At 38.9% G+C, this 24,230-nt stretch overlaps 1 protein-coding gene across 4 annotated transcripts in view; it reads left to right on the forward strand.

Moving 5' to 3' along the window:
* The window catches only part of METTL22 (methyltransferase 22, Kin17 lysine), a 937,139-nt gene that overhangs the window by 237,285 nt on the left and 675,624 nt on the right, over positions 1 to 24,230 (forward strand). For all 4 annotated transcript variants that reach the window (XM_044089598.1, XM_044089595.1, XM_044089596.1 and 1 more), the window contains one exon: positions 13,787 to 14,166. In XM_044089598.1, coding sequence (XP_043945533.1) covers positions 13,787 to 14,166 — 380 coding nt within the window. The remainder of the gene's footprint in view (positions 1 to 13,786; positions 14,167 to 24,230) is intronic.

Genomic DNA, 24,230 nt, shown 5'->3' on the forward strand with positions numbered 1-24,230 from the left:
TACCCATACCTAGGTCTCTAAATAATCTTTCCACCCCTCTCCTCAGCTTTGGGAATCCTCCCACAGGTAATGACTGCAGCAGTGAAACACAAAGAACATAGTACAGTTGTGTATACATACCATAAATGTAGATGTTTGAGTGTATTCACTGTTGCAGTCCTGGTTTCCCTCCCTCCTTCCCCCTTATATCCTCTTTCCTCAGGGAGACATAAGCTTCTTATGGTGAGTTTTAACCACCAGGACCACTTTGCCATATTTCCTTGGGCTTCTGACTGCTTAAGACAAGAAAAACTGACTTAATGGCATCAGCTGCCTTGCTTTATAGCACTGACGACCTGACATCAGTCTACAAGTGACAGCAGCTGACGTAGAAAAACATTGACTCTGGTATTCGGGCCGGCCGAGTGCTACCACAGCAGGGATAAACCCACAGGTGATGACTGCAACAGTGAATACACTCGAACATCTACATTTATGGTAAGTGTCAATATTTGTACTTTCCTGCAGGGGCCGAATGGGAGTAAGTGACCGATGTCAGCTTTCCAATCGTGTAGGATGGAAGGAAGCCTAGGTTCACAGATGTTTAACATTAAACCACTGCTGCAGTAGCCTAAACTGTATAGGTCCTACACCATTGCCACTGGCCAGCTTTTCAAAGCTAAATGGCTCCCTCCGTGAACTCCATATAAAAAGAGAGTAGGAAAAGCTCATTATTTTCTTGGCATCAAAGTGTGCTTCTTCGCTGGGACTCGTGAAACTTCTGGTTGGCTAGTTGCCTTAAAGGGAAAACCTTTTGCTAAATGTGTGCTTCTTCACTGGGACTTGGGGAACTGATGGTTGGCTAGCTATCTTAAAGGAAAACCGCCTGCGAAATTTATTTTTCTAAGGAAAACGTGTTTTTTCTGTAAAAGTATGTAGTGTTTTGCTGGGAAACTGGTGTCATTTTTGAACTGTCACTTCTTGTCATGGGAACATTCTCTGTGAATGCTTGTGTGAACCACTCTGTAAAGTGTTCTCTTACTGGTTGTGTAGGCTTTATGTAATAGGGGCAGAACATTGTGTTCTTGCATTGTTAGTGCTCTTTCTTACCCAAGAGCCTTCTTTCATTGACTCCTTCAGGCTCTGCTGCTCATGTTCATCCTCTGCTAAAATGTTGGCATGCTTCTGTAATTCTTCCTTCCCCTGTTCACAAGAAGAAGGAAGTAGTCAGGGAGTATTTGGGTGTCAGGCCATCTCCATTTGTGCCTCAGCTACTGATAGATGACTCTGTTGTACCCATTCTAAGTTTCTTAGACCACTCTTCTTTTTCTCTGGTCCTTCTGGTGTAGCACAGCCACTAAGTACTGGGGAATAGACATGTTCTTTGGAGCTGTAAGGATGCCTTTCTGAGTGAAGCGACAAGCGTATTACCTAATTGCTGGAAAAAAGAGCCTGGGTCCCAGAAGACTGTGCCTACAGTGAGTTAGTCCTTTTCGTATAAATCTCCCAGGAAAAGGAAAGAAAGAGTAAAATAAATGACTTCACATGTTTCTTTTTACATGGACAGAGAATATTTGCTGGGATTTGCCTAAGAGTTTATTTCTGTTTTGTCTGCTCTCATTTCCCCTGCTGTGAAGAAATGAAAAAAAAAAAAAGTTTTCATCACTTTCTGACTCTGAGCAGGAATTGGAAGGCGAGTAGTTCTTTTCAGTCTGAAGATGCTGATGAAAGTGTTTCTTCAGATTTCCTTCCAGAAGACCTCTGTTATTAAAATGGCAAATGTATTATTATTTGTTGCAGGTAGATATTCCCAAACCAGCAACTCTTTTCCTGCTTTATCTGCTTTAGTGTGTTTTTTTATAGCTTGCAATTTACCTAACAGTCACCCTCCTGCACCTAGGAAGACTGATAAGTTACATAGGATACCTCAGACTGACAAATGCTTTTTCCTAAAGCAGATCCAACAGTGATTTCAATTTCCAAATCTGCTTCTGCTAGACAAATTGCTAATACCATTCCCACTCCCTCAAGATTTGCTTGGCTAAATTTTCAGAATCTTCCGGGAGATGTTAAAACCGAATTTTGAAATTCTCCCCCTGGACAAGATAATCTTCTGTACCAGAGGTGCTTAAGAGTTTTGATGAGTGGGGGAGATTGATGCAAGGGGTAAGACATTTCTTCCAGCCTTCCCTTTTCTAAAGCAAATAACATTTTTTCTTCAATTTCAGCTTCCCTTTCAATAGCACTTCAAGCAGCAAGGTGCCTGTAAGCAGAATTTTAAAAGCAATAGCCTCTCAGAATCAAAGACAGTCCAAAAAGTCAGATTAACAGTTGGCCATTTCAGGTTTCCCCTTCCTCCTAACCCTAGCAAGCCATCCCTCTCCCGGAGTCTTCATCTTCCCATGTGGCACCAAATTCTTGCTGATAATTGGATTTTGAAAATCATTCAACAGGGGTACACTTGACAGTGGATTCCCTCCCTCTATTCCAGGGGATCCCTCCATGCCCAGTAAAGCCAATATCCCTGTTTCCTCCTCTTCTGGATCAAAAGTTATCTTAGGGAGTCCTAGAACCAGTGCATGCAATCCAAATAGGCAGAAGATTTTTTCAGGGATTTTTCTGATGCTAAAGACCTGCATATACAAAAACTCATCAAAAACTAGGAATGCTTTACTACATTTGCCACTACTTATCTCCTCCCCACTCCTCTTTATGGTGCTGCCATCCTTACTAACCTCCAGGCTTCACAAAAATTAAAACTTAAATAATGCTATAACAAAGTTGCTAAATTTGCAGCACATACCCCTTTTAGAAACCACCACTGGGTAGCACTGAAAAGCCTGTTGATTAGAACTATCAGAGCAACTAATATATGCACAACTTCTTACCACCTATAAAATTATCCAGCATCCATTTGCCTGTCCATCACTAAAAACATTCCATACAACTATGGTCCCAGTCGGTCATTGTGATCCAGTGACCAAAAACTCCTGTCTGACTACAAATCTAGCAGATCTCCTTGGCATTGTCTGTACTCGTGCAAGATTGCTTAGACCTGGAACTCCTGATCTATATCCATCAGATCTATACCCTCCTTCCCGTCTTTCAAAACCACTCTTAAAGACTTCCTAGTTAAAATCTGGCTCTGTTTTTGTTCAAAACTAGGATAAACTATATCCCTAAATGTGAACAAGTAACATTTCATTCCTTATACCTCCTTACTCTCCCTATTTCACTTACTTCTTTACTTCTATCAAATTCTGTTCCCTGACTTTCTTAATAAATAATACCATAAGCTTGTTTTTCTTCACTTCATATTGCAATTCTTATTTGCATTAGACTAACTTACCTTTAATTTCTCTGTAAACTGCCTAAAATTTCTCTAAATATTAAATTATTGTCTTATATCTTGTATCAATTCTTAACCAATGTTCTTATATTATGTCTAATTTGTTATAATTATTTAAAAATGCAGGTGTGTTGTTTTATTTTTGAAGACTGCAGAATTATTGTTCTTAAAATGTTTTGTAATAATTTGGAGCTCTTCTCCCTGGTCTTCCACTGAAAATGGGCTTCTTTTCGATCGGTATTCAAATGTCAGTAAATAAATGAATAAAGGGAAAGGGGATGTGGAGGCTTGTGCTAGACCTCTCCTTTCTTAATCTTTTTGAAAAGGTCCCAAAGTTCAGCATGTTGCCTTTCAGACCCTGTTGCCTGTGTTTCCTTTACTAGCTTTTATGGTAAAGCTAGATTTAAAAGATGTTTATTATCATGTACACACTGACAAGCACTTAGACATTTTGTAAGATTTTCTGTATCTGATTCACATTATCATTTCCCTGTCGTCTGTGTCACCAAGGGTATTTATAAAGCATCTGGCTCCAGTTATTGCTTATTATAAACTTGAAGACATTCACTTTTTCCCATATTTGGATAATTATATATGTATGTATGTATGTGTGTATATATATATATATATATATATATATATATATATATATATATATATATATATATATATATATTTGTAGACTTTTCCAGTTATCAAGAGTCTTTAGAAAGTGTACAGAATCTTTTACTTGGCCTAAGGTTTCAAGCTAGCTTATAAAAACCTTTTCTCATCCCATCTCATAGGATCATAGGAGGTTACTAGGCTATTGGCCCTGAGGCCCTTATAACCCTAGTCAAGAGTTTAGCTCATATTTAGATGAATCAGCACCCAATGCCCCTGTCCAGCAGGGACATGGATGGAATCCCAAGGATATATTTTTTGTTTCCCATCCAATTATCCAGGTTGTGCTTAAAAAGGGGTAAAGAGGTACTCTGCTTGATGTGGAGAAGGAGTCTATTCCATAGATGAGGGAGTCCCTGGAACACAGATCTGTCCTGCCAACAAGTCCTGTTGATGCCACAGACCAGGTTGAGGCCACGCGTCCGGGTTACTCTGCTGCATGTACTTTGTGAGGTACATGCCGAAAGGTGCATTTTACTCAATAATGGGCCTTATAAGGAAGAATACAAGATGTTACGACCTCCTTGTTCCTGGATGAGATACCTTTACTTATGAGGTGGGCCATGTAGAATCCTTTCCATACCATGGAAGCAACATGGTGGTCAAACGTCAGGTTGCTATCAACCTGGGTGTCCAAATCCCTCACGACTGATTGAGTGCTTAGGACGTTGTTATTAATGTGATAATTTGTGGGGACATCATTCTCCCCAAAGGGGATGATGATGCATTTTTTGGTATTCAGCTTGAGGCCATGTTTCTGGCACCAGTCATTTGTCTGAGTGAGACCCTCTTTGAGGATGTCCACATTACAAGGGGAATTGATGACCACACCCAGCTTGCAGTCATCTGCAAACCTGGTCAGCCATAGCCCACTGATTTTGGCCTGCACCTCAGGAAAGCATATCCCAAATAACAGAGGCCCCAAGACCGAACCCTGGGGTACGCCACTTGTTACAAGTCTACTGCTTGAGGTGGCTTCCCCTATTTTGACTACGTTGGTTCTATCAGTGAGCCAGTTTACTACCCATCTGGTAACATATGGATTGATGCCTAGTTGAGAGAGTTTATCTATTATGCCCGAGTGGGGAATAGTGTCAAAGACTTTGGCCAGGTCAAGGTAGGCAGTGCGCACAGTCTTCCCCTCGTCCATGGCTTTGGTGACTTGTCTCAAAGAAGATGACCATATTTAGCAGACATGACCTCCCCTTGTCAAAGCCAAACTGTGTGGGATCAAGTGTTTGGAAGTTGCCAATGCCCTTGTTAATGAGGTCCATGATAATCCAGTCCATGGCCGTGAAGATCAGGCTAGTTAGGCTAATGGGTCTATAATTTCCTAGATCGGTGAACGCTCCACCTTTGTGCAAAGGGATGACAGTGGTTGTCCTCCACCCAGCTGGGATGAAGCCAGTACTTAGGCTTTGGTTGAGTAGGGTGCCTAATGGTGCTGCAGGTTCCTGCCTGAGTTCACATAGGATGCAGCCTGGGATGTTATTGGGTCTCATGGAGGCTGTATTTTTTGCCTTTGAGAGACCAGTGATGACCTGTTCCTCAGATATAAGGGAAAGGGGGCAGCTACTGGGGATGTCCTGATTTACTGATGGTGGGGACAGATGGGTAAAGTTTTCGCTGAATTTGTCAGCCAGCAAGCTTGCTATATCTACGGCATTTGTATATATGGTGTCCTTGACCACCAGTTCTGAGCAGATCTGGGTGCTTCCTTTGAGGTTGCAGACATATGTGAAGAAGGCCTTATGATTGTCTCTAGTAGATGTGGCCAATTTGGACTCGAAGTTTGCCTTGGAGGATTTCACTAGTGCTCTTATTTGCTTGTTCAGGCTAAGAAGGCATTGCTTCCAATTGGGCACCTGCTCCTTCTTGATCTTGGACAGCAATTTTTTTTCCTTTTGTTATAGAGTTTATTTATTGCAGATGACCACCAGACAGGTTTACTTTTCATTGCGGACGATAATTTAGTCCTTTTGGGTATTTCTGATTCCATGCCTCTATATAAATGCTGGCATAGTGCTTTGGTATAGTTTTGGATATTGGTGCCAGTTCCTACAGAGGGGGAGGGGGCTGTGAAGCTGTTTATACCATCTCTCTGGAGGCTGTAATCAGCTTTGGATATGTTTTTATGTCTGATCCTAGCTAGCGGGGGGGGGGGGTTGGGGGAGAGGGTGACTTTGAAAGTGACTGCTTTGTATTCGGATCTTACCAGGGAGGATGATACTATAGGGATGCTGCAGTGGTTGCTCATGTTGGTTAATGCTAAGTCCAAGATATTATCACCCCTTGTGGAGGCATCGACTAGCTGTTCTAAGGCATTTGCATTGACAAAATCAAGGAATCTCTGGGCATTTGTGTTCTGGCATGAGTAGTTCTTCCAGTCTTTCTTTGGGAAGTTAAAGTCACCCAGGATCAGGGTAAAGGGTTGAATCTTGATAGATTCAAACAGGTTCAAATAGGCGGACTGGGCATCTTGAGTCAGATCTCATTGAATTGTTTTCCTGGGATGTCTGTTAGATTCTGCCAAGGAAGAGCATTTTCTCCTGCAGCCAAAGTATGAATGATTTAAAAGCTCTTCCTGAATGTTTCCATTCAAAACCAAGTGTCTGCCAGGTAATTTCTCAGGATTTTGGGATACATGGCTTGTATGATTCCTCTGGCCAGACATTATAAGAGTAAATTCAGTGGTACTTCAGGTCAGGTCAGTCTCTACTCGGCATCATCACCATTTATTTTTCAGATCTCTTTCTTGGGTTTTGTAAGGAGGGAGAGGTTGTCTGGTGGCACCACTTTCTTGCAGATAATTGGGTTTTGAAAATCATTGAAAAGGGGTACACTTGGCAGTGGGATTCCCTCCATCCTTTCCAAGGGATCCTCATTGCCCAGTAAACCAAATATCCCTATTTAATCCTCTTCTGGATCATATATCCTCTCTGAATCCAGGTCCCATTTTCCCCTCCACCTCCTCTTCATTCTGTCACAAACAGTTCTTCAGACCTGGCTTGTGGAGTGTTTTCTGAAGGGGTTGAAAATTCAAGGTCTGTGAAACAAGCACAATAGACAAATGCAAATAAATGCCAAAGAGATGTTGGCAGTTATGCCTTAAATCATCTTCCAGTCTCCAGAACCTCTGCAAATTTTCATTGAAAACAAAACAGTGATGTGGTACATAAACAAATGGGGTCTACCAGATTTTACTCCCTTTGCAGTCTTGCTGTGCCAGCCTGGGAGGTAACAACTCATCAGGATTTGTACATTCTGCCAGACCAAAACACTAGCAGACAAGCTGAGTAGGACTGGAAAATACCCTCACAAATGGAAACTTCACACTGGGATCTTCCAAGAATTGATTCAGTTGTGGGGAACTCCAAGTAGATCTCTCTCTGACTTCTTTCCAAATGGACAATTAAATATATTCTGCCCCAGGATTTCTTGCAGTCAGGCCTGGAAGACAGATGTCTTCTCATTCCCATGGACAAGAATTTTCCTTTATGCTTTTACACCCTTTCAGATGATTTACAGGGTTCTTCTAAACATTCAGAAGGACTGCCAAAAAGTTGTAGTGACCCCCCCCCCCCCCGGGCCAGGCAACAATTGTTCCTCCTTCTTTGAAACTCACCAAGGGCAGTTACCACAGGCTTTCCCACAGACTGGAATTACTCACACAGGACAGGGGCAGTTTGATTAATCCCATTGTAAAATCCTTTCATTTGACTGCCTGGATGATAACATTTTGATACCTTTTCAGAAGGCATGCAACATGTATTGAAGGAGGCTAAAAAACCCGTGAATAGGAAATTATTTGTGTGTAAGTGAAAAAGACTTTCTAGTTGATACCATTCTAAGAAGCAAGCCTGTTTAAAGGCCTGACTGCTTCTGGTTGTTGTGTGTGATACTGTCTTCTGGTCTTTTGTCCTCTGTCAAGGTTCATTGTTGGCTCTCCTTGTTTGCCATTGGACCCCTCCACCCACCTTTTTACCCATCCATAAGTTAAGCAGTTTGTATAAGGGGTTTTACATATCCGTCTACCTTGAATATTGGCTGTTACTTTGAATCTTAATTTTGTGCTTGAAAAATCTTATTCTGCTTCCATTTGAACCAGCTCATCAGGCTGAATTGAGGTTTTCTCATTGCTCTTGACTTCAGCTAGGATACTATCCGACTTACAGCCTCTTATAGTGAGCCAACCCTACCTCATTTTTCACAATGCAAAGTTTCTTTGAAAACTAAATTCCCCTTGAATGCTTACATTGGTCTTAGAATTTGCTTAGAGCCAGTCTATTAATCTTCATCTTTTATTTTTTCCCCTCATCCCAAGAGCAAGGGAGAGAAAATTCTCTATACTCTGGGTGTCCACAGGCAGCTCAGATACTACCTAGACAAACCTCAGTCTTTCAGAAAAGCTGCTCAGCTGTTTGGCTCTTACAAAAGTAAGAGAAATGGAAAACCATTGTCAAAGGAGACTATTTCTAGATGGTTGTCTCATATTATTTCTTTGTTTTTCTCACCATCAGAAATGACTTTAAGACATGGTTAGGGCCTATTCTACAAAGGCTTTGGCTTCTTCAATGGCTTTCTTGAAAGTGGTGGAGTCTAGATGCATTCTAGAGGAACTACAAAATGGAATCATTTCCAGGTTCAGAACAGGCTTTGCTGGGACCATTCTCCAGGGATTCTTAAATTTTCCTCCTCCATTTTTTAAGTCTTTAGCTATGGTAATCTACCCATATAGTTTAGGTTGCTGCACAATGATCTAATGTTGAACATAATACAGTTATTTAAGTTAACTTGCCATAGCACTAGATGTTTTGTAGTTATATTTTAGAATAACTGTTACAGAGACAATGTATGCTTTGTTCCTGGCATCCATATCTTTATCTACAAGTCTAATTAAAAAAAACAAAACATGAACATCCCATAAGACAACAGAGACTGTTGATCCAAATTGTTGTTTTGCTGTGTATTTGTTTTACCTGAGTATGGATGTATACATTCTAATGTATATAGATTCCTTTTTTCACAGGTCACCTCTTAGATGTCTGTAGGATACTGAGCATAGTGACAGGTCTTTGAGTCAGTCCATGTAGGACATGTTGTTTAGAGCCTTGTATCATTTTTGGTACGGTATCTCTGTAGCTGTTCCATTTGTTACATGTGTGTGTATAAATACATGCCAAATGGGACATTATATTGAATGATTGAACTAATGAGGGCTGAGTAAAGAGGGACAGTGACATCCCTAGATCTAGACACAATCACTTTGTTTATAAGCTGTGTAATGTAGGACTTTCATAACAATTTTTTCCAAGGATTTTTGCATTTTAGGGCTATTGCATCTCTATTTGGAAGAAGAAAGCTTTGAGCTTTTCCCTCTCTGTCTTTTTATTTGGATCTCCTTTTGAGCTCCAGACAGTGTGTGTGGAAGTTGCCCTTTTGCTTTAAAAAGAAATCCAGTGGCAGTGTGGCTGGACCGCCTAGGGCGCCGCTCTAGCAGGGGCACTTTTCCAGTATTTATTTGATGTAGGTAGACCAGGATGGGGGCACTGGGTGGTGTGGTGGGGGGCGACATTGAGCCCTTTTGCCTATGGCACCAGTTGACCTAGGGCCGCTCCTGGCTGGACCCATATAGCACAGGCTACTGCAACAGTGATCTATCAGAACATCTACTGTTATGGCAAGTAAACTTACACAAATGTACTCTCTATGCTGCAGAAGTGGTGAGCAACTAACTCTGGAGGATGCAAATGCATAGAAGTGCCAATGCAACTCCTGAGGACAGCAGTTGCAAAGCTGGGAAGGCTGTGGTGAGGGAGTTAGGGCATACTCCCCAGGAACAGTATGATGCTACATCAACATACTCAATCTGCTCAATAGCCCTAGACTTGGGTCAGGGTGAGACCAGGGAAGGCTAAGTTGGATCTGGTAGATGCAGTGAACAAGGAGTGGAGCTGTGGCAATTGATGGCCAGCTCCATGGAGGAAAAACAAAAATTATGCCAATAAAACAAGCTGGATGCTTCTTATTAGGAAAAAAATAGTCTATAATCAAATGAGTCTCCCTTTCGTTTATATATAAAAATTCTTCCTTTCACATCCCAGTTTGCTCACTTACTATGTAGTTCCAGTCATCTGTTTGTATTCCTTTCTCATAATAGTTTTTGCTTTTAGAGAGACTTTCAAGTTTTTAAATCACTACTGTAACTCAATGCTTTCTTCCTCCTTCCTTATAAACCATATTACAGCATATAGGCATTAAGTTCTGGCCTATTGGCTTAAGGCAGTATAATATTGAAAAGCATGTCCATATTCCCTTTGCCACTCTTTCCTATAATCTTTAACATTCCTAAAGTCTCTTTGGGTATCCAGCTTCATCTTTATATTGTGTGAAGACATATTGTATATCCTGATCAGGCAAAATCTGTACTCCTGTAATAGCCAAACTTTGGAACACATTCCCATCCCATATAACTCTAATGGAATCTTCAAAACTCTTTAAATTATCACTCAAGCTACATTACCAGAAAAACTTATCCTGTCACTGCACAACAATCAGACCCCCTTAGCCTCCCTACCCCATGCTAAACTATCCTAAGTGACACTCACATTTTACCTCATTATATTTCTTCTGCCCTTTACTGCCTGACTTTTCTCTCCTTCTCCCTACCTCCACGCTAAACTATCCTAAGTGACACTCACTTTTCACCAGATTACATACCTCTGCCCATTACTGCTTGACTCTACTCTCTTTTCTGCTTCCAAACCTACTGAGAATTTTTTTTCCAAATAAGGAACTATAAATATGTTTAATTTTAAATGTTCTATATTGAATGTGCTACTACAAAGGTACATAATGTGCAAATGTTTATTTAAATGTTTTAAGTTGAATGTACTACCAGAAGGGTATATAATGTACAAATGTTTTTCTTTTTTGAATGTACTACCGTGGAGCTTTTCTCACCGGGCCTCCACTGAAAATGGGTCAGTGGCCCAGTGTACTTTCCCGGTCAACAAATGTCAATAAATAAATAATTATCTGTTGTTAGTCTCTTTTATATAAATCAGATCAAGTCAGTAACAAACAGTACCATAATTAATCATTGCCTATGATATAAATAGGACCTGCTGGAGACAGGTATGTATCCCAGAGGCTATCCCTTCTCTGGAACAGGCTCCATACCCATGTGGTGCAGAGTTCCTCCCTAACCAAATTCAAGTGTAACTTGGACAGTAGGATGGGGAACAAAAAATTCATCCCTGGTTTGGCACCTATGTCTCTAATGGATACAGACAGCCTGTAAATGGTTCATCTCCCAGGTCCCTTCTTGTTAAGGTTTTATCTCCCAAACCCCTGCTTACACTAATCAAGGGTAGCAGAACATGTCAAAGATTTGGGATGCATGGCTAGTATTAAAAAAGGCTGTAGTGGTCATTTGCCTAGTACACACGTACGCACTTCTCATAACTGCTTTAAAGTAATTGTTTATCCTGACTGCACCCAAATCAAGAGAGCACCGCCAAGTATAGCATTCATATAAAGCAGCATCTAATGTTCCACTTGCATATGACACTCTCATCCTTAAGTATTATTCAGCCTGTCAGTCTATAATGTGCTGTGGATGCCATCCAGCATTTAATCAAGCCCATCCATTAAAATTACCAGCTGGGGCGAGGCATATATTGTCTCATATTTTAAGTGTATATTTCCAGAAGACCAACAGTGTGACATAATGTACTACTTACTTGCCATAACCTTGTTTAATTTTGACATTTGCAATATTTAAAAACTGACATAAACTTTCTTCCGCACTCATCTTTCCAACCAATAAATTGCACAGAAAGTCTATACTCAATGACCAAATTCGGTCTTCACAAACACTGTCTAACCGCTTCCCTTTGAACAAATCTTCTGCCGCAATGTATACAATGTAGTAACATTCTGTAATAATGACCTTAGCAGCTCCAGACGTTTTTCAGTTATTTGAAGAACCCCATGAATTATCCTGTAATATTAACATTTTTCATAGCATGAATCCATATCTTAATGCAGGAGTTTAATTAAAAAAAAAAAAAGAATACAAAGCTGGAGACTCACTTTTCACCAACACAATAGGAAAAAGCTGGAACCAACTTCCTAGTGAACTTTACACCCTTGCTTCCACTCTTCATTATAAAAAGCATCTTGTCCTGCTCTAACCCTGACTGATATCGCTACACTTCTCTACTCCACTGTTCTATGTCGCCTACCTGTAATAACGATTTCCTTCATAGTACTGAAAAAAAATAAAATAAAATAAAAAAATTCCAATTCAAAATTTATTTATTTATTTTTTTGATTGCTGTCTCTCAAATGTTTGCTCTCTGTATTTGATCTTAGCTTAAACCTACTAAAGGACTCTGTACAAGTTTATCTGACCCTCACTGTAAACAATGTACTGTAATTCATTTGACTATTACTATATATTGTATTTTTTGTCACTGCTGATCTTGGAGCTTTTCTCCCCGGGCCTCTACTGAAAATGGACATATATCCAGTTAGACTAGCCCAGTCAACAAATGCAAAATAAATAAATAAATAAATATACCATAAGACAACAGCTGGATACATAGTAAAATTCTAATAAAGTTAAAACATGCCCTATAACTCTCAAGGTAATTGTTGCACATTGTAGTGTCTGTTAAAAATAACTAAAGTTATAGTTCTTAATTTAACATGGCATTAACACATTTATCACAGAAGATAAATTGCTAAGTGTGAAAGCTGCTACAAACAGAAATAATTATGGCATAAATATATTCTTAGCATTTACTGTTTTTAACTATAACCTTAATTGTCTGTTTCAAATGACTTATGGCCACAATCTTTAAACACAGTAACTCACATTTTATATTTGCAGTTCAGCCTTGGAAGTAATGCAGATAAACTGTTATTAAAGTATAAAAGTTAGCTGGTACATTTGTTTGATGCACTGCACTGCATAAGTGATAATAATCTGGTATGCATTAACATGCAGTTAGCCAGGAGATGCCTTGGTGTCTTCCAGCAGGATATGCAGACATTTGCTGGTGATGGAGAAGTCTGGTCTGCCTTGCTCAGCTGTCTCCATCCCTGCACAGAATAAATAATGTAGAAAACAGACACATGGATGGATGTGAGGATGCACTTTATATCTGTGACAACAAACTGGATCACCAGAAGTAATAATTTAAAATATGTGGGATATTTGCATTGCTGATGATTTACCTTTTGTCATGTGATTTGATGGAGGACAATGTTGTTTGAGTTAGTTATGGTAAGCCTTATCTAGAGTGATGTATGTTTGTTTAAAACCAAACGTTTTAATTAGCAAGGGCCTTAATTTTAAAATTATCCAGGAAATATGGCCATTTTTATAGTCTATAATCATGGATAACAGGGGCTGCTAATGCCTTTGACATCTTGCCTTATGACTCACTTGAGCCTTTCATCTGTTCTATCTAATAATTATAAGCTGGTAGGACTAGGTGGACAGCCTACATAGCTGTAATGACCTCTGTTATGTAAACATTGATCTGGAATTTTGTTTATTCCATTTATGTGATGGACTGTAATGAGCAAGTTATTTAATACCAAAACTGTTGCTATGCCCATGAATGCAGGCAACCTTTTCCTAGGCGAGCTTGTCTGTTTAGTAACAAATAAGATTAGCTTATACTTGTCTTTGTTTTTTTAAGCCTAAACTGACACACATTATCAAGAGAGGAACAGCCTTATCCTTGTCAGACTCTTATTTCTTTTTATTTTCTTTTGTAGTGTTCCTTTCAAGATTCAAAATTCTAAAGATTGTGATAATTTTGATGGTAAGGAAAGTTACCAGTCTAAGCTAGTTGGAGGAAATAGAAATGAAAGCCATGATCCATCTGAAGAACCAGTTGAAGTACAAAATTGCAAAACCACTGGGGATTCTGAGCCCTGTAATGAGAGTGTTGAAGTGACAGTTGTCCAAAATCTGGATGCCTTGCTAGATGAAGATGGTGATTTGGACCTAATAAGAAGACCTCTTGATGTGTCTGACACAGACCAGCTTGAATTCTATCGGCTGATGGTGCATCCTGTCATTCTGAGTAAGGGAGAGGAGGGTACCAGGGAGGTTGAAGATCAATATGACAGCTATCCTGATGTTATTCGCATTGGTAAGGAACTATCTGACTTGATGTTGTATAAAAGGTTTACATCATTTGTAACTGAAAGTAATAATACAGGTAAAAATGAAAACTGTAAATTTGCAGGTGATACATAATTGAGAAGTAGCCTGCGCTGTTGTAAGTTTACTTCATGAGATGCTTTCTGTTGGAAACCAGTACTTTTACATACAAATAAAACGGTTTTTGGAAAGGCATTCCAAAGACAAAACAGTAGGTAGACTTGGGACTCTAAATTGTTCATAGGTGTGAGTGCGAGTGTGTGTGATACAGAGAAAAGTCCTGACAGTCTACTTCCATTTCCCCTTTTGACTTTGTAAGTTTCGTTTATAGCGGCGGCTGTCCACAGAGTCACTTTAGAAGTCAGCTACAACTTGAAAGAGGGAGAGAAAGAGAGGAGCATCTTAGCCAGTAATATAACTGTCTTTTTTGATACATTTGGGTAGACCTTTTACATAACTGTCTACTAATACTATACCTATATTCATAAATGCTTAGAAATTTTAGAAAAACACTTCTTGAAAGCAGGCACTACATAAGAACATGGTTGACATAGTAAACAATGAACAAAGCATGTTTGTACAGAATTAGTGGGAAGCTGATGTAAGAGGATATGAATCATTTTGTAATAATGAAGTTAAATTTAATGAAGTTGGTACTTATTAAAAGGGTACTAGCAGTATTTTAATGAGCCTGCTGAGGCATCTTTAGTCCATCACTGATGGAGTGACACCTAACCTTGCTGTTACATTACCGTGTTTATTGTGTTGGTTATCCAAACACCTCTGAGAGCAAATGCATCTAACTTGTCTGATAAAAGTTTGTTGCCACTAGGTGTTTTTGAATAATCAACCCAGTGAGAGATCGCATTTGCCCAGATTTATTCTCAATACTAACTACTGTTTTGTGTGTGTGTGTGTGTGTGTGTGTGTGTGTGTGTGTGTGTGTGTGTGTGTGTGTGTGTGTGTGTGTGTGTGTGTATGTATGTGTGTGTGTCTGTGTGTGTTTGTGTGATTCTCTGTGTTCTTTTTGGTTCCCAAAGCTGACCCCAGCTGCCACTAGCTCATCTCTTTGTTCATCAGTTCTACCTGTCCTAGCACCCCAGACTCCACATGGGATGCTGAGGAGGTTGTGGACACTGGTGCAGTGTCACACTACTGCAGGGCAGTGTTTTTATTATGCCCGGACCTGCTACCTCCCACCAGACACACACACACACACACACACACACACACACACACACACACACACACACACACACTCTTGTTGAATAGCTGGGGGCAGACATGCTTGCTTATTGTCCCTCCTCTGGAGGAAGTACAGTCAGTGTCCCCTATCTCTTCTTACTCCTTAGGATCATGCGCCCTTGCATGTCCCCAGCCCCCATAAGGGATTGTCTGCAGGGTGTGTACAAATGCACACCCTCTTCCACGGATGAGCGCACCCATGCTTTCCTGCCAGTGCCTCAAGCATTTCAGCTGCTAATCAATTCCACGTTGCCTGGGTAGTAGTCAAAACTTTATCCTCTGCAACCCAGCACTGGCTACACAGCACCACCTACTGATGATTCACAAGGAACTTGATATACTGGACATTTCTTAGTCATGCCTTGTTACTCAGTTAATAGAAATACAACCTTGAAGAAGAAGAGGAATTTTATGGTTGGTAACTGTGAAGTTCTATAGCCAGATAGTGACTATACTAGTACTAAAATTATTCATTCCTGAAGAATAGCTGCCAAGTCTGAAAAGACAATGAATTACAGCTGGATAAATTAGGTTAAGTAAAGATTATAACTTATCTATAAACATTCTGAAAAACATAGTCGGCAAGAGTTGCGAGTAGTGCAGAATATTATTTTATAAAAACTACCTTAAAAATGGTAAAAGCCTATAACAGTGCAGCTAAACATGGTAAAAGGAGGAAGATGATGGGAAGGGAATTTTAAAACAACAAAGTTCTATGAAAGTTTTAAGGTAACCGCAGTGATCTGTTAAAGAATGTTGAAGTATAAAAAGCACAAGAAGTGGAGGTGATGGCAATCTAGAAATTTTAAATTTTGATAGAAAAATTATAAACAGTCAGTACAGGATGGTTCAAGCTTTAATTGGGCAATTTGTAACTGTCATTGGTACCAGATACAGATATAGTACAGAATAAATGTACTTATAGGACGCCTGGGTGCCTAAAGTCGACCCATTTCAGCCTCACTTAAGGAGTACATTAGAGTACAATTAAGTACAGAAGTTGGCAAAATATAGTTTCAAAGTTTAAATGAGTTTCATGCCCAAAAAGTGATAATTTGTGTCTTGCATATAGATCTTCAACAAATCTTACACTGTCAGATCTGTTACACGTTCATAGGTCCAGTGGTACGATGAAGACCTACTCAAGGGATCTCATTTGCTTTTGCAAAATAGAGTGTGTTGGGAGGATAGGTATGTGTCACAGAGAGTACCACATCTGTGGAACCATCTTCCACTCCCCTTAAAGCAGAGTACTTCTCTTAACCTATTCAGATATAATTTGGTTGAATGACTCTGTAACCATAAAATCACTTGTTTAGCACATCTGTCTCCCATGGATAGGAGAAAAAATGTAAATGCCCCAACATATCCTTGTTCAGCAAGTCAGCAAAATGTAAGAGCTAAAAGCTATAATGGGACTGTAAGGCCAGGCTTTTTAATATCCTCACAGTTAGATCAGTACCCTAGTAAATACATATCATGGGACTGTAAGGCCAGGCTTTTTAATATCCTCACAGTTAGATCAGTACCCTAGTAAATACATATGAACCTGTAAAGAACTTATAAGCAGGAGTAAATGACAAAGCATATATGAGTTAAAAAAACACAAACGGGAGATATTTATAAAAGGATAACCACATACAAATGTATGCTAGGCAGACTTGAAAAGAAGCTGTGAAATTATAGACCTACTTCACTATTTGTTTAATCCGAGCCTCATGACCAGTGCCATTATACATGACTGGATGACTGTTCCCATATACAAAGGGAAAGATGTTAAGTGGGCATTGATGGTTCTAAACCTATATGCTTCAAAGCTGTTGCCACTATTTTTCACCCTTTCACATTGCAATTCCTATCAGTAGGTAATATTCAAATGGGTTTCTCAAATGACATCTCCATATTCAATTGCAGTCATTCCTTTTATGAATGAAAGACTCCAAACTGATATAATTTATTTGGATTTTAGAAATTCCTTAGACAGTGTGAGTGATAGTGTACTGTTGAATAAAGTTGCTGTCCACAAAGTTCCTAAAAGGAGTAGGCTTTTGGATGGAAACTGAATATATAGGAGAATTATCACAGGGATCTAGATTAGGTCTTCATCTCTTTAATCAGTATCCTGTAGTTTCATAGGCTCTTAAGCTTACAGCCAAGGAGAACATCAAAGTTCAGACACAACAGTGTCCCCATTAAGTAGATTTTCCTCACATGTCCCAGGAGAAAATTTGTTATTGCACATTTTGTTATCCAGACTGGTTTTAGAGGTTGCTAGTGAGAGTAGTTTGCTTGATATGTAAGGAAGGTGTATTCCAGAAGTGGGAGGTATGTTGGATTAGGTACTTATGCCATTTGGTAATGTTGATGTGGTAGTGTAGGTTGAGGTATTCAGAATGATTTTTTTTTGCTTTATCACTGTTTCTGTTCAACTGAAGGAGTTCAAAAGAGTGCTGGATCATTCCTAGCACTGGAGGCTAAACAGAGGTCACCCCTCAGGGGTGTATATGACACTGAGTAGAGAGGCATGGATTTTAGACTATAAGAGTATCTACGAGTACTGAGATCAGATGATAAGGAAATATTAAGATCTCTTGAGCTAATCTAGTTGCTTAGCACGTTACATGCCAAAAGGGACATTGTATTCAGTGATGGACATAACAAGAGAAGACTAAACAAGAGAGGAATAATGTGGGGCAATAACTATATAATTACCATTGGAGTCATCAGGATGATTATGGATTAGAATGCAGTAACAGTTATCAAACACGTGTTTTCTTCCTGGAGTCAGAGGTCCCCCCAGTAGGCAAATTAGGAGACTTCAACCCCAGACCCCCTCAACACCTAATTATAATCAACTCTAAGACTGCAAAGTCAGTAAACCCAGTGTTTTGATGACTTTTCCTTTGCCATTTTATTTGTCAGTACATCTGCATTTGGTAGTCTTAATTGTTATCCATCAAGATATTTCAGGCTGCATATACTGGTGGTATGAAAACTGGGTACAAAATATCTAAACCAGAAGACAACTGTAGCTTGCACGAGGAAGTAGCCTTTCTTAATGACTAGGTAGAAAGATACATATTAAATACTATGCAGGCATGCATACATACTTGTATGTATGCTATATAGACTAGTTTGCCCTACTGGGGATTGCCTGTTTTCAGAAGGGACCTGGAGGAAAGTCCTCAACAAACAAATATTGGTTACAGTTCTATGAACTGCTGAAGATTGGCTTACAGTATATTTTTGCCACCACTCACTACAATTTCAGCATTCAGTGTGTAAATAAACTGGAGAAATGAGTACTTCCTTGACTGGTGAACTGCATTTTCACTACAGTTCAATTCACACATGAGCAAGTGGTTGATTGCATACATGGGTAGGTACACATTTTAATTATGCAGGACTGGATCTAGCACAATGCGACCTAAGCAGCTGCCTAGGGCCTGGTGCTGGCTGGGAAGAATGACCTAGACGTAAAACATTAAAAAATTAGAACATTTTTGTTGTCCTCTCTCTGCTCTTAAAAAGCCTAACTACCTAATTAGTGCAATTCCATCATTACAAAGGCACTTATCTGCTTCTCAGCTGTGTGTAAAACATTCCGCTCCAGTCCTTCAGTGTCATTTGTGTGATATTCAGCCTCCAGGATCTCTCTCATTGGCACTGCACCAGATAGTAGGTGCTCTTGAGCTGCTCCTGAAAAGGGACACTTGTGTCCAATTGGCTGTCCCAAGCTGTTAGCAAATGTGTTATAAATTGGAAGCACTATCTTTTTTATAATAAGCAGATATTTGTGTCTTGCCTGCAACTCTGTCACAGCAACAGGATAGATGAGTGCGTTTACAGAGTAAGGTATAGTAACTGGATGCCGGCTTTATGGGAGATGTCTGTCTGTGACTATTGAACTGGAACAAGCACCTTAACCGGGTGTGTGTCTGTGTGTAAAATGCCCCTGTATGATTAGGAGACTTGACAGAATCAAACCCCATACCTGAAGTACATGAAGTAGTAGACTTAATCATCTGCACCTATTGCCAGTCTACAATTTTGCAGACCTTCTGTGCTTTTGCCTCATCTATCCTTTGAACAAGTCAGTTAACCAGACAGTGCATTGGGGCAACTGGAAATTTGGGCTAGGGCTCAACAGTCCCCTGGACTGCAAGTCAGTTGTGGTATAAAGGAAGGAAAGCTGTAGTAAACAAGAGCATCATCATATGTACTGTGTTTGGATGTGATCCTTAGTTTCCGTGTTCTTTTGAACGTTGACAGTATGTTTATTATTTAGTTCTGAATAAATTGGGCAGAATGAAGTCTTTTACTATGAATACATTTTAATTGAGCTAGTTTTTTGCAGGTACACAGTAGTGAAGTGCATTGTGTTTAGGCTGTAACAGTTTGTCTTGCACTTATACAGATGAGTAAGGCTATGAGCCATTAGAGAACTGCTTTCTGTAGCACAGGGTTTGATGTCCTCCGTTTTCTTTTGTCTTCTATGTAAGTTACTTTACCAGGGAGTACTTTAGGGCTGCTCCAGAAAAGGGGCAGTTGTGTCCAGTGTGCTGCCCCAGGCTGGTTAGCAAATGTTTTACATGTTTCTTTTGAATTCCTGTACCCTTCACATAGCCACTTTTTAGAACTTCCATATGTACAATTTGAGTATGAATCCCAGCATGTCCCTTGTAGTTTAATAGGTTGCCTAATGCATTTTCATTAAAGGTGAGTTTTAAGGGAAGATAAGTTTACTGTTTCGCATGGCAAATCTGCTTTCCATGTGAGAGTGTTTTGCTTGGCAAATGTCTGTCAGTGCTTTTTCTGTAAAATTTCGAATAAAAGTTTTTATTAAAATCCAGATCTCCAATACAGTTGTAGAAGTAAAGATTAAATTAGTGAGCACACAGACAGTTTCGAAAAGTGTTTATGGTAATTGGGGATGGCAGCCAAGTAAAGAAATAATGATATGGCAGACATTGACACTGGCCCTGCATAAAGCCCCATTTGTCAACAATTTGACTCTGACTCTAGAGATTTAGGCTGCAACAGTATGGCATTATCAGCCATTCAAGTAGGTCAGGCGTGGATCAAGTGATATCAGAGGGTATAGCTATTCTTGATGACAAAGAAGACATAGGGAAGTCAAAAATGAGCTACAGGTGTCCTGCAAGCATGTAAGCCCCACCCCCTCAAAAAAATCAGTATGTTGTTTGCAGTAATATTTCTGATTTTTGTATAACGTACAAAAGTTGCTGCTGCACTTGTATTGTCTTTAATCGTTTTGATTTATTCATTGCATTTAATAGTGAATTAATTTATTAACAGAACTGGACTGTGTAATATAGTGTATACATGTGGCATTTTTAGTAGGCTAAACATGTTGCATTTTAGTAATATAGTTTTGCATTACCTTCTTTACAGCCTTTAGCAACTGCAAAAAGGTTGACATTTCTCAGGTCATATAGTCTGCATTATATGGAGTGATGGTCAGAACTGCTTGATCTTCGCCATCCATTATGTAGTCATTGTTGCACGTTACTGTGATACGGTATCCTCTACAAGATCAGATTGTAAAAGCTTTGTGTATTTAGTTAAAAATTGTTACTAGTTAGGGAAGAGGACTAAGTTAATGGTTGCTTCTTGTAGCAAGGTTACTGGGTTTAACTCATTCCACCTTCATTAACCTACTGAATGACATTGAGCAAGTTACTTAATGAGTCTGCGCTTTGGAGCAATTGGTAATTTGGGCTGGGCTCCATAATGTTTTTCTGGACTGCTTGCCTAGTAACTATGAACTTACTGTTGTTTGCTACCCATTCATTATTCCATAGCTTGTTTAGTTCAGGAAATGATTTGGCAATGTCACCAGTGCATCAATTTACTAAAGCAACATAGGTAATTTCATCCTCAAGAGCAGCAGGTATGTACTGCATTTGTAGATGAAGCACTGAAATACAAAGCTGTTTCCCAACAACAGTCTATGAATTAGTAATAGCTGTCTTTAATGTGGAATTATTCAGATAACTTTTACTTCTGCAGAGATTATGCATATTGACTTAGCATATGTACATGTGGTTAATATTTTTTATACTGTCATAAATGCTTTTCTTTTAAAACTGTGCTCTACACAGAGTCTTAAGGTATGATACTAGTGATCTTTATACAATTTAATGTAGTTCATCTAATAAAGCACATGTAATTTTTCTTCATGTCAATATGTGGTATACACAGTCAAAGTGCCTGCAGCTGCTGGTGGGTGTGGAACGAAACTATTTTATGCTCTTATCATCTTGTCATTTTTAAACCATCTTTAATCTGACTTTGCAGGATGTGTATGAATTAAGTTGGAGTACTTTGACTACTGTGTGTTTGTATGAAACAAAATTGAAGTGTATGACTTTGATCATTTTATTAATTTTGGTTTTTGGCTTAGACCTCTGAAAAGGATGTGGTAAACACTGCATCTGTAATTTTGTTTTGCTTATGTCTGTAGATAAAAATGACTAACTTGCTGAGTTGATATAATTAAAAAATCATTAGTCTGCCTTTTCAGATCTAGTGTATTCTTGTACAAAGCAAATTGGAATACTTTACTGTGACCATTTTTTTCACAGTCAGACATATGATTATTCACAGTCAGAAAAGTGGCAGTGACTGTTAAATACAGATATTGGTGAATAATAATGGCAGCTGTTTGAGTTGTCTTTTATGGTTGAAATTTTCTGAATTTTATTTTGTCATTATTGGTTCATACATATTATTATACTTATTACTAGAAAAAATGTTCAAAACTACACATTTAAAACATACTCTAATAAATGTTGGTGTATTAAACAAGAAATATAAATTAAAACAATCATGAATGTGAATCAAAGAACATGTATTTATGCATGGTCCTAAAAATGTGTGCAAGGGGACCATGGTTTGAAAACAGCCCAGGACGCATGGTACACTTAATCCGCCAGTGATCACACAGTGCTTTTTGTGTAACAGGATCATCATCATATGAGCCATGTACTTTTGATACAGTCATTGGTTTTCTTTCTTGGTTGACTGTTGACAGTATTTATTATTTGGCTCTGGATAAATTGGTTAGCATGAAGTCTGAGAGTTTAATAATAATCAATTACGAATACATTGTAAATTTGCCTTTTGCAGGCACATAGCTGTAAAATGTACTGTTTTGGGCTACAACAGTCTGCCAAGTAATTTGTTCACTTGAGTATAAGTATGGCCGTAATCTAGCTCTGGGATTCTGCATATACTTTCAAGGCATATATGACATGTTTTTATAATATATAGTGATATGGGAACTTTGAACTTTGTGGAAACAAGTCTGGATGGTGCAGGAATATACATAGTTGTATCATATTTTAGGTTGATGACCTGATCTTGAAGGATCAATAATATTGTTGCGCAGAGAATTGTTTATGATACATCAGAGAAAAACACAGTAATGATAAATTGCATATCAACTTTTAAGTCACTTAAGTGAGAGCACATTATGTTTTAATTAACTTCCTGACTTGTAGTTATTGCTTTTGTATGTAGTGCTTAACATACATTTGTTGTCTGATATAGTAGATGCACTATAACTAATAGTGTGTTGCTTTAATAAGGCAGAATTACCCAACCTTAATGAGTATAAAATAGTGGGAGATCACAAGCTCAAACTAGTGACACTCCTGAGGTTAGAAAATGCAGGGAAACGTGTATTTTACAGGTGGCAAGCCCCCTACCCCTCATGTTCGGAAGGAAAGCCCTCACATCCCCAAACATAGTAACTCTGAGGTCACAAATACTCAAAGAAAAGGGAAAACGTGGAAAAACATACTATTCCTCCAAGTTCAGCAAACCTGAAACAAGGATGCAGTTTGCTCCCTAGCCAGTATCTATGTACTGAAACATTCACAACAGGAAACAGAAAAAAAATTCTGCTTTGATGTTTCAGTATCAAATAAAATTTCTGCTTTGGTGTTTCAGTACCAAGCAAAGCAGGCTGAAACAAAACCCATTGTTTACTTAAAAAGCTTTGAACTGCAGAAGTCAACGTATGGTTGTGTGTGGAAATAGTAGTGTTTATAGTCAGTTGTTTAGAATGGTTACATAATTAACTAATTGTGGTGAGAAGTAATGGTGAAGTTTTACATATATATTAGGTGATTTCAAAACTAACTCTAAAGCATTTTGAGCAGGAATTGAGGGTTGTTGAGCAGATATGCTTCTTTCTTGGCCTTGACAGCTGATTGGCAGGTCATAGTTTTAAAATTTGTGGGTTGCCTCTTTCACATGATTATACAAACTGAATGCTCTGCACCTTATTTTAGAATTGCTTTTATTTACTTTTAGAAGGTTTTAGTTCAACTAGTAGGTCCAAAGTTAAGAACATAACCTCTGTGAAAGTCATAGTGGAGATGGCCTACAGTATGCTTGGCTAGGACATTACTGAATCCAGTCCATTTATGGATTTGAGCATTGACTGGAATAACCCCCTTTCTTCAAATTGTCATGTGACTAACCTGTATATGTTTATAAACATAGAGGGGGAGTATATATTATAGATGCCCTTGAGGAGTCTGGAGGTCATTACTCCATTGTAGACCAGTTTAATAATTTTTGTTCTAGAATATTTTCGTGATTAACATCCAGGCTGTACATTATAGACACATTGAAAATGTTGTAGTCTCGAATGGTCAAACAGATTGAAAGGCCAGTGGTCTGCCCCCTGCATTGATGAGCTGAAAAGAATTAGATTACTGCAGCTTAAATAATAGGTGAGAAAAAATTATGCAGAAAGGAGTTAGAGTTCAAAGA

This window comes from Protopterus annectens, chromosome 12.part0 (genome assembly GCF_019279795.1).
Source record: "Protopterus annectens isolate FY-2018-M chromosome 12.part0, PAN1.0, whole genome shotgun sequence".
Taxonomy (NCBI): domain Eukaryota; kingdom Metazoa; phylum Chordata; order Ceratodontiformes; family Protopteridae; genus Protopterus; species Protopterus annectens.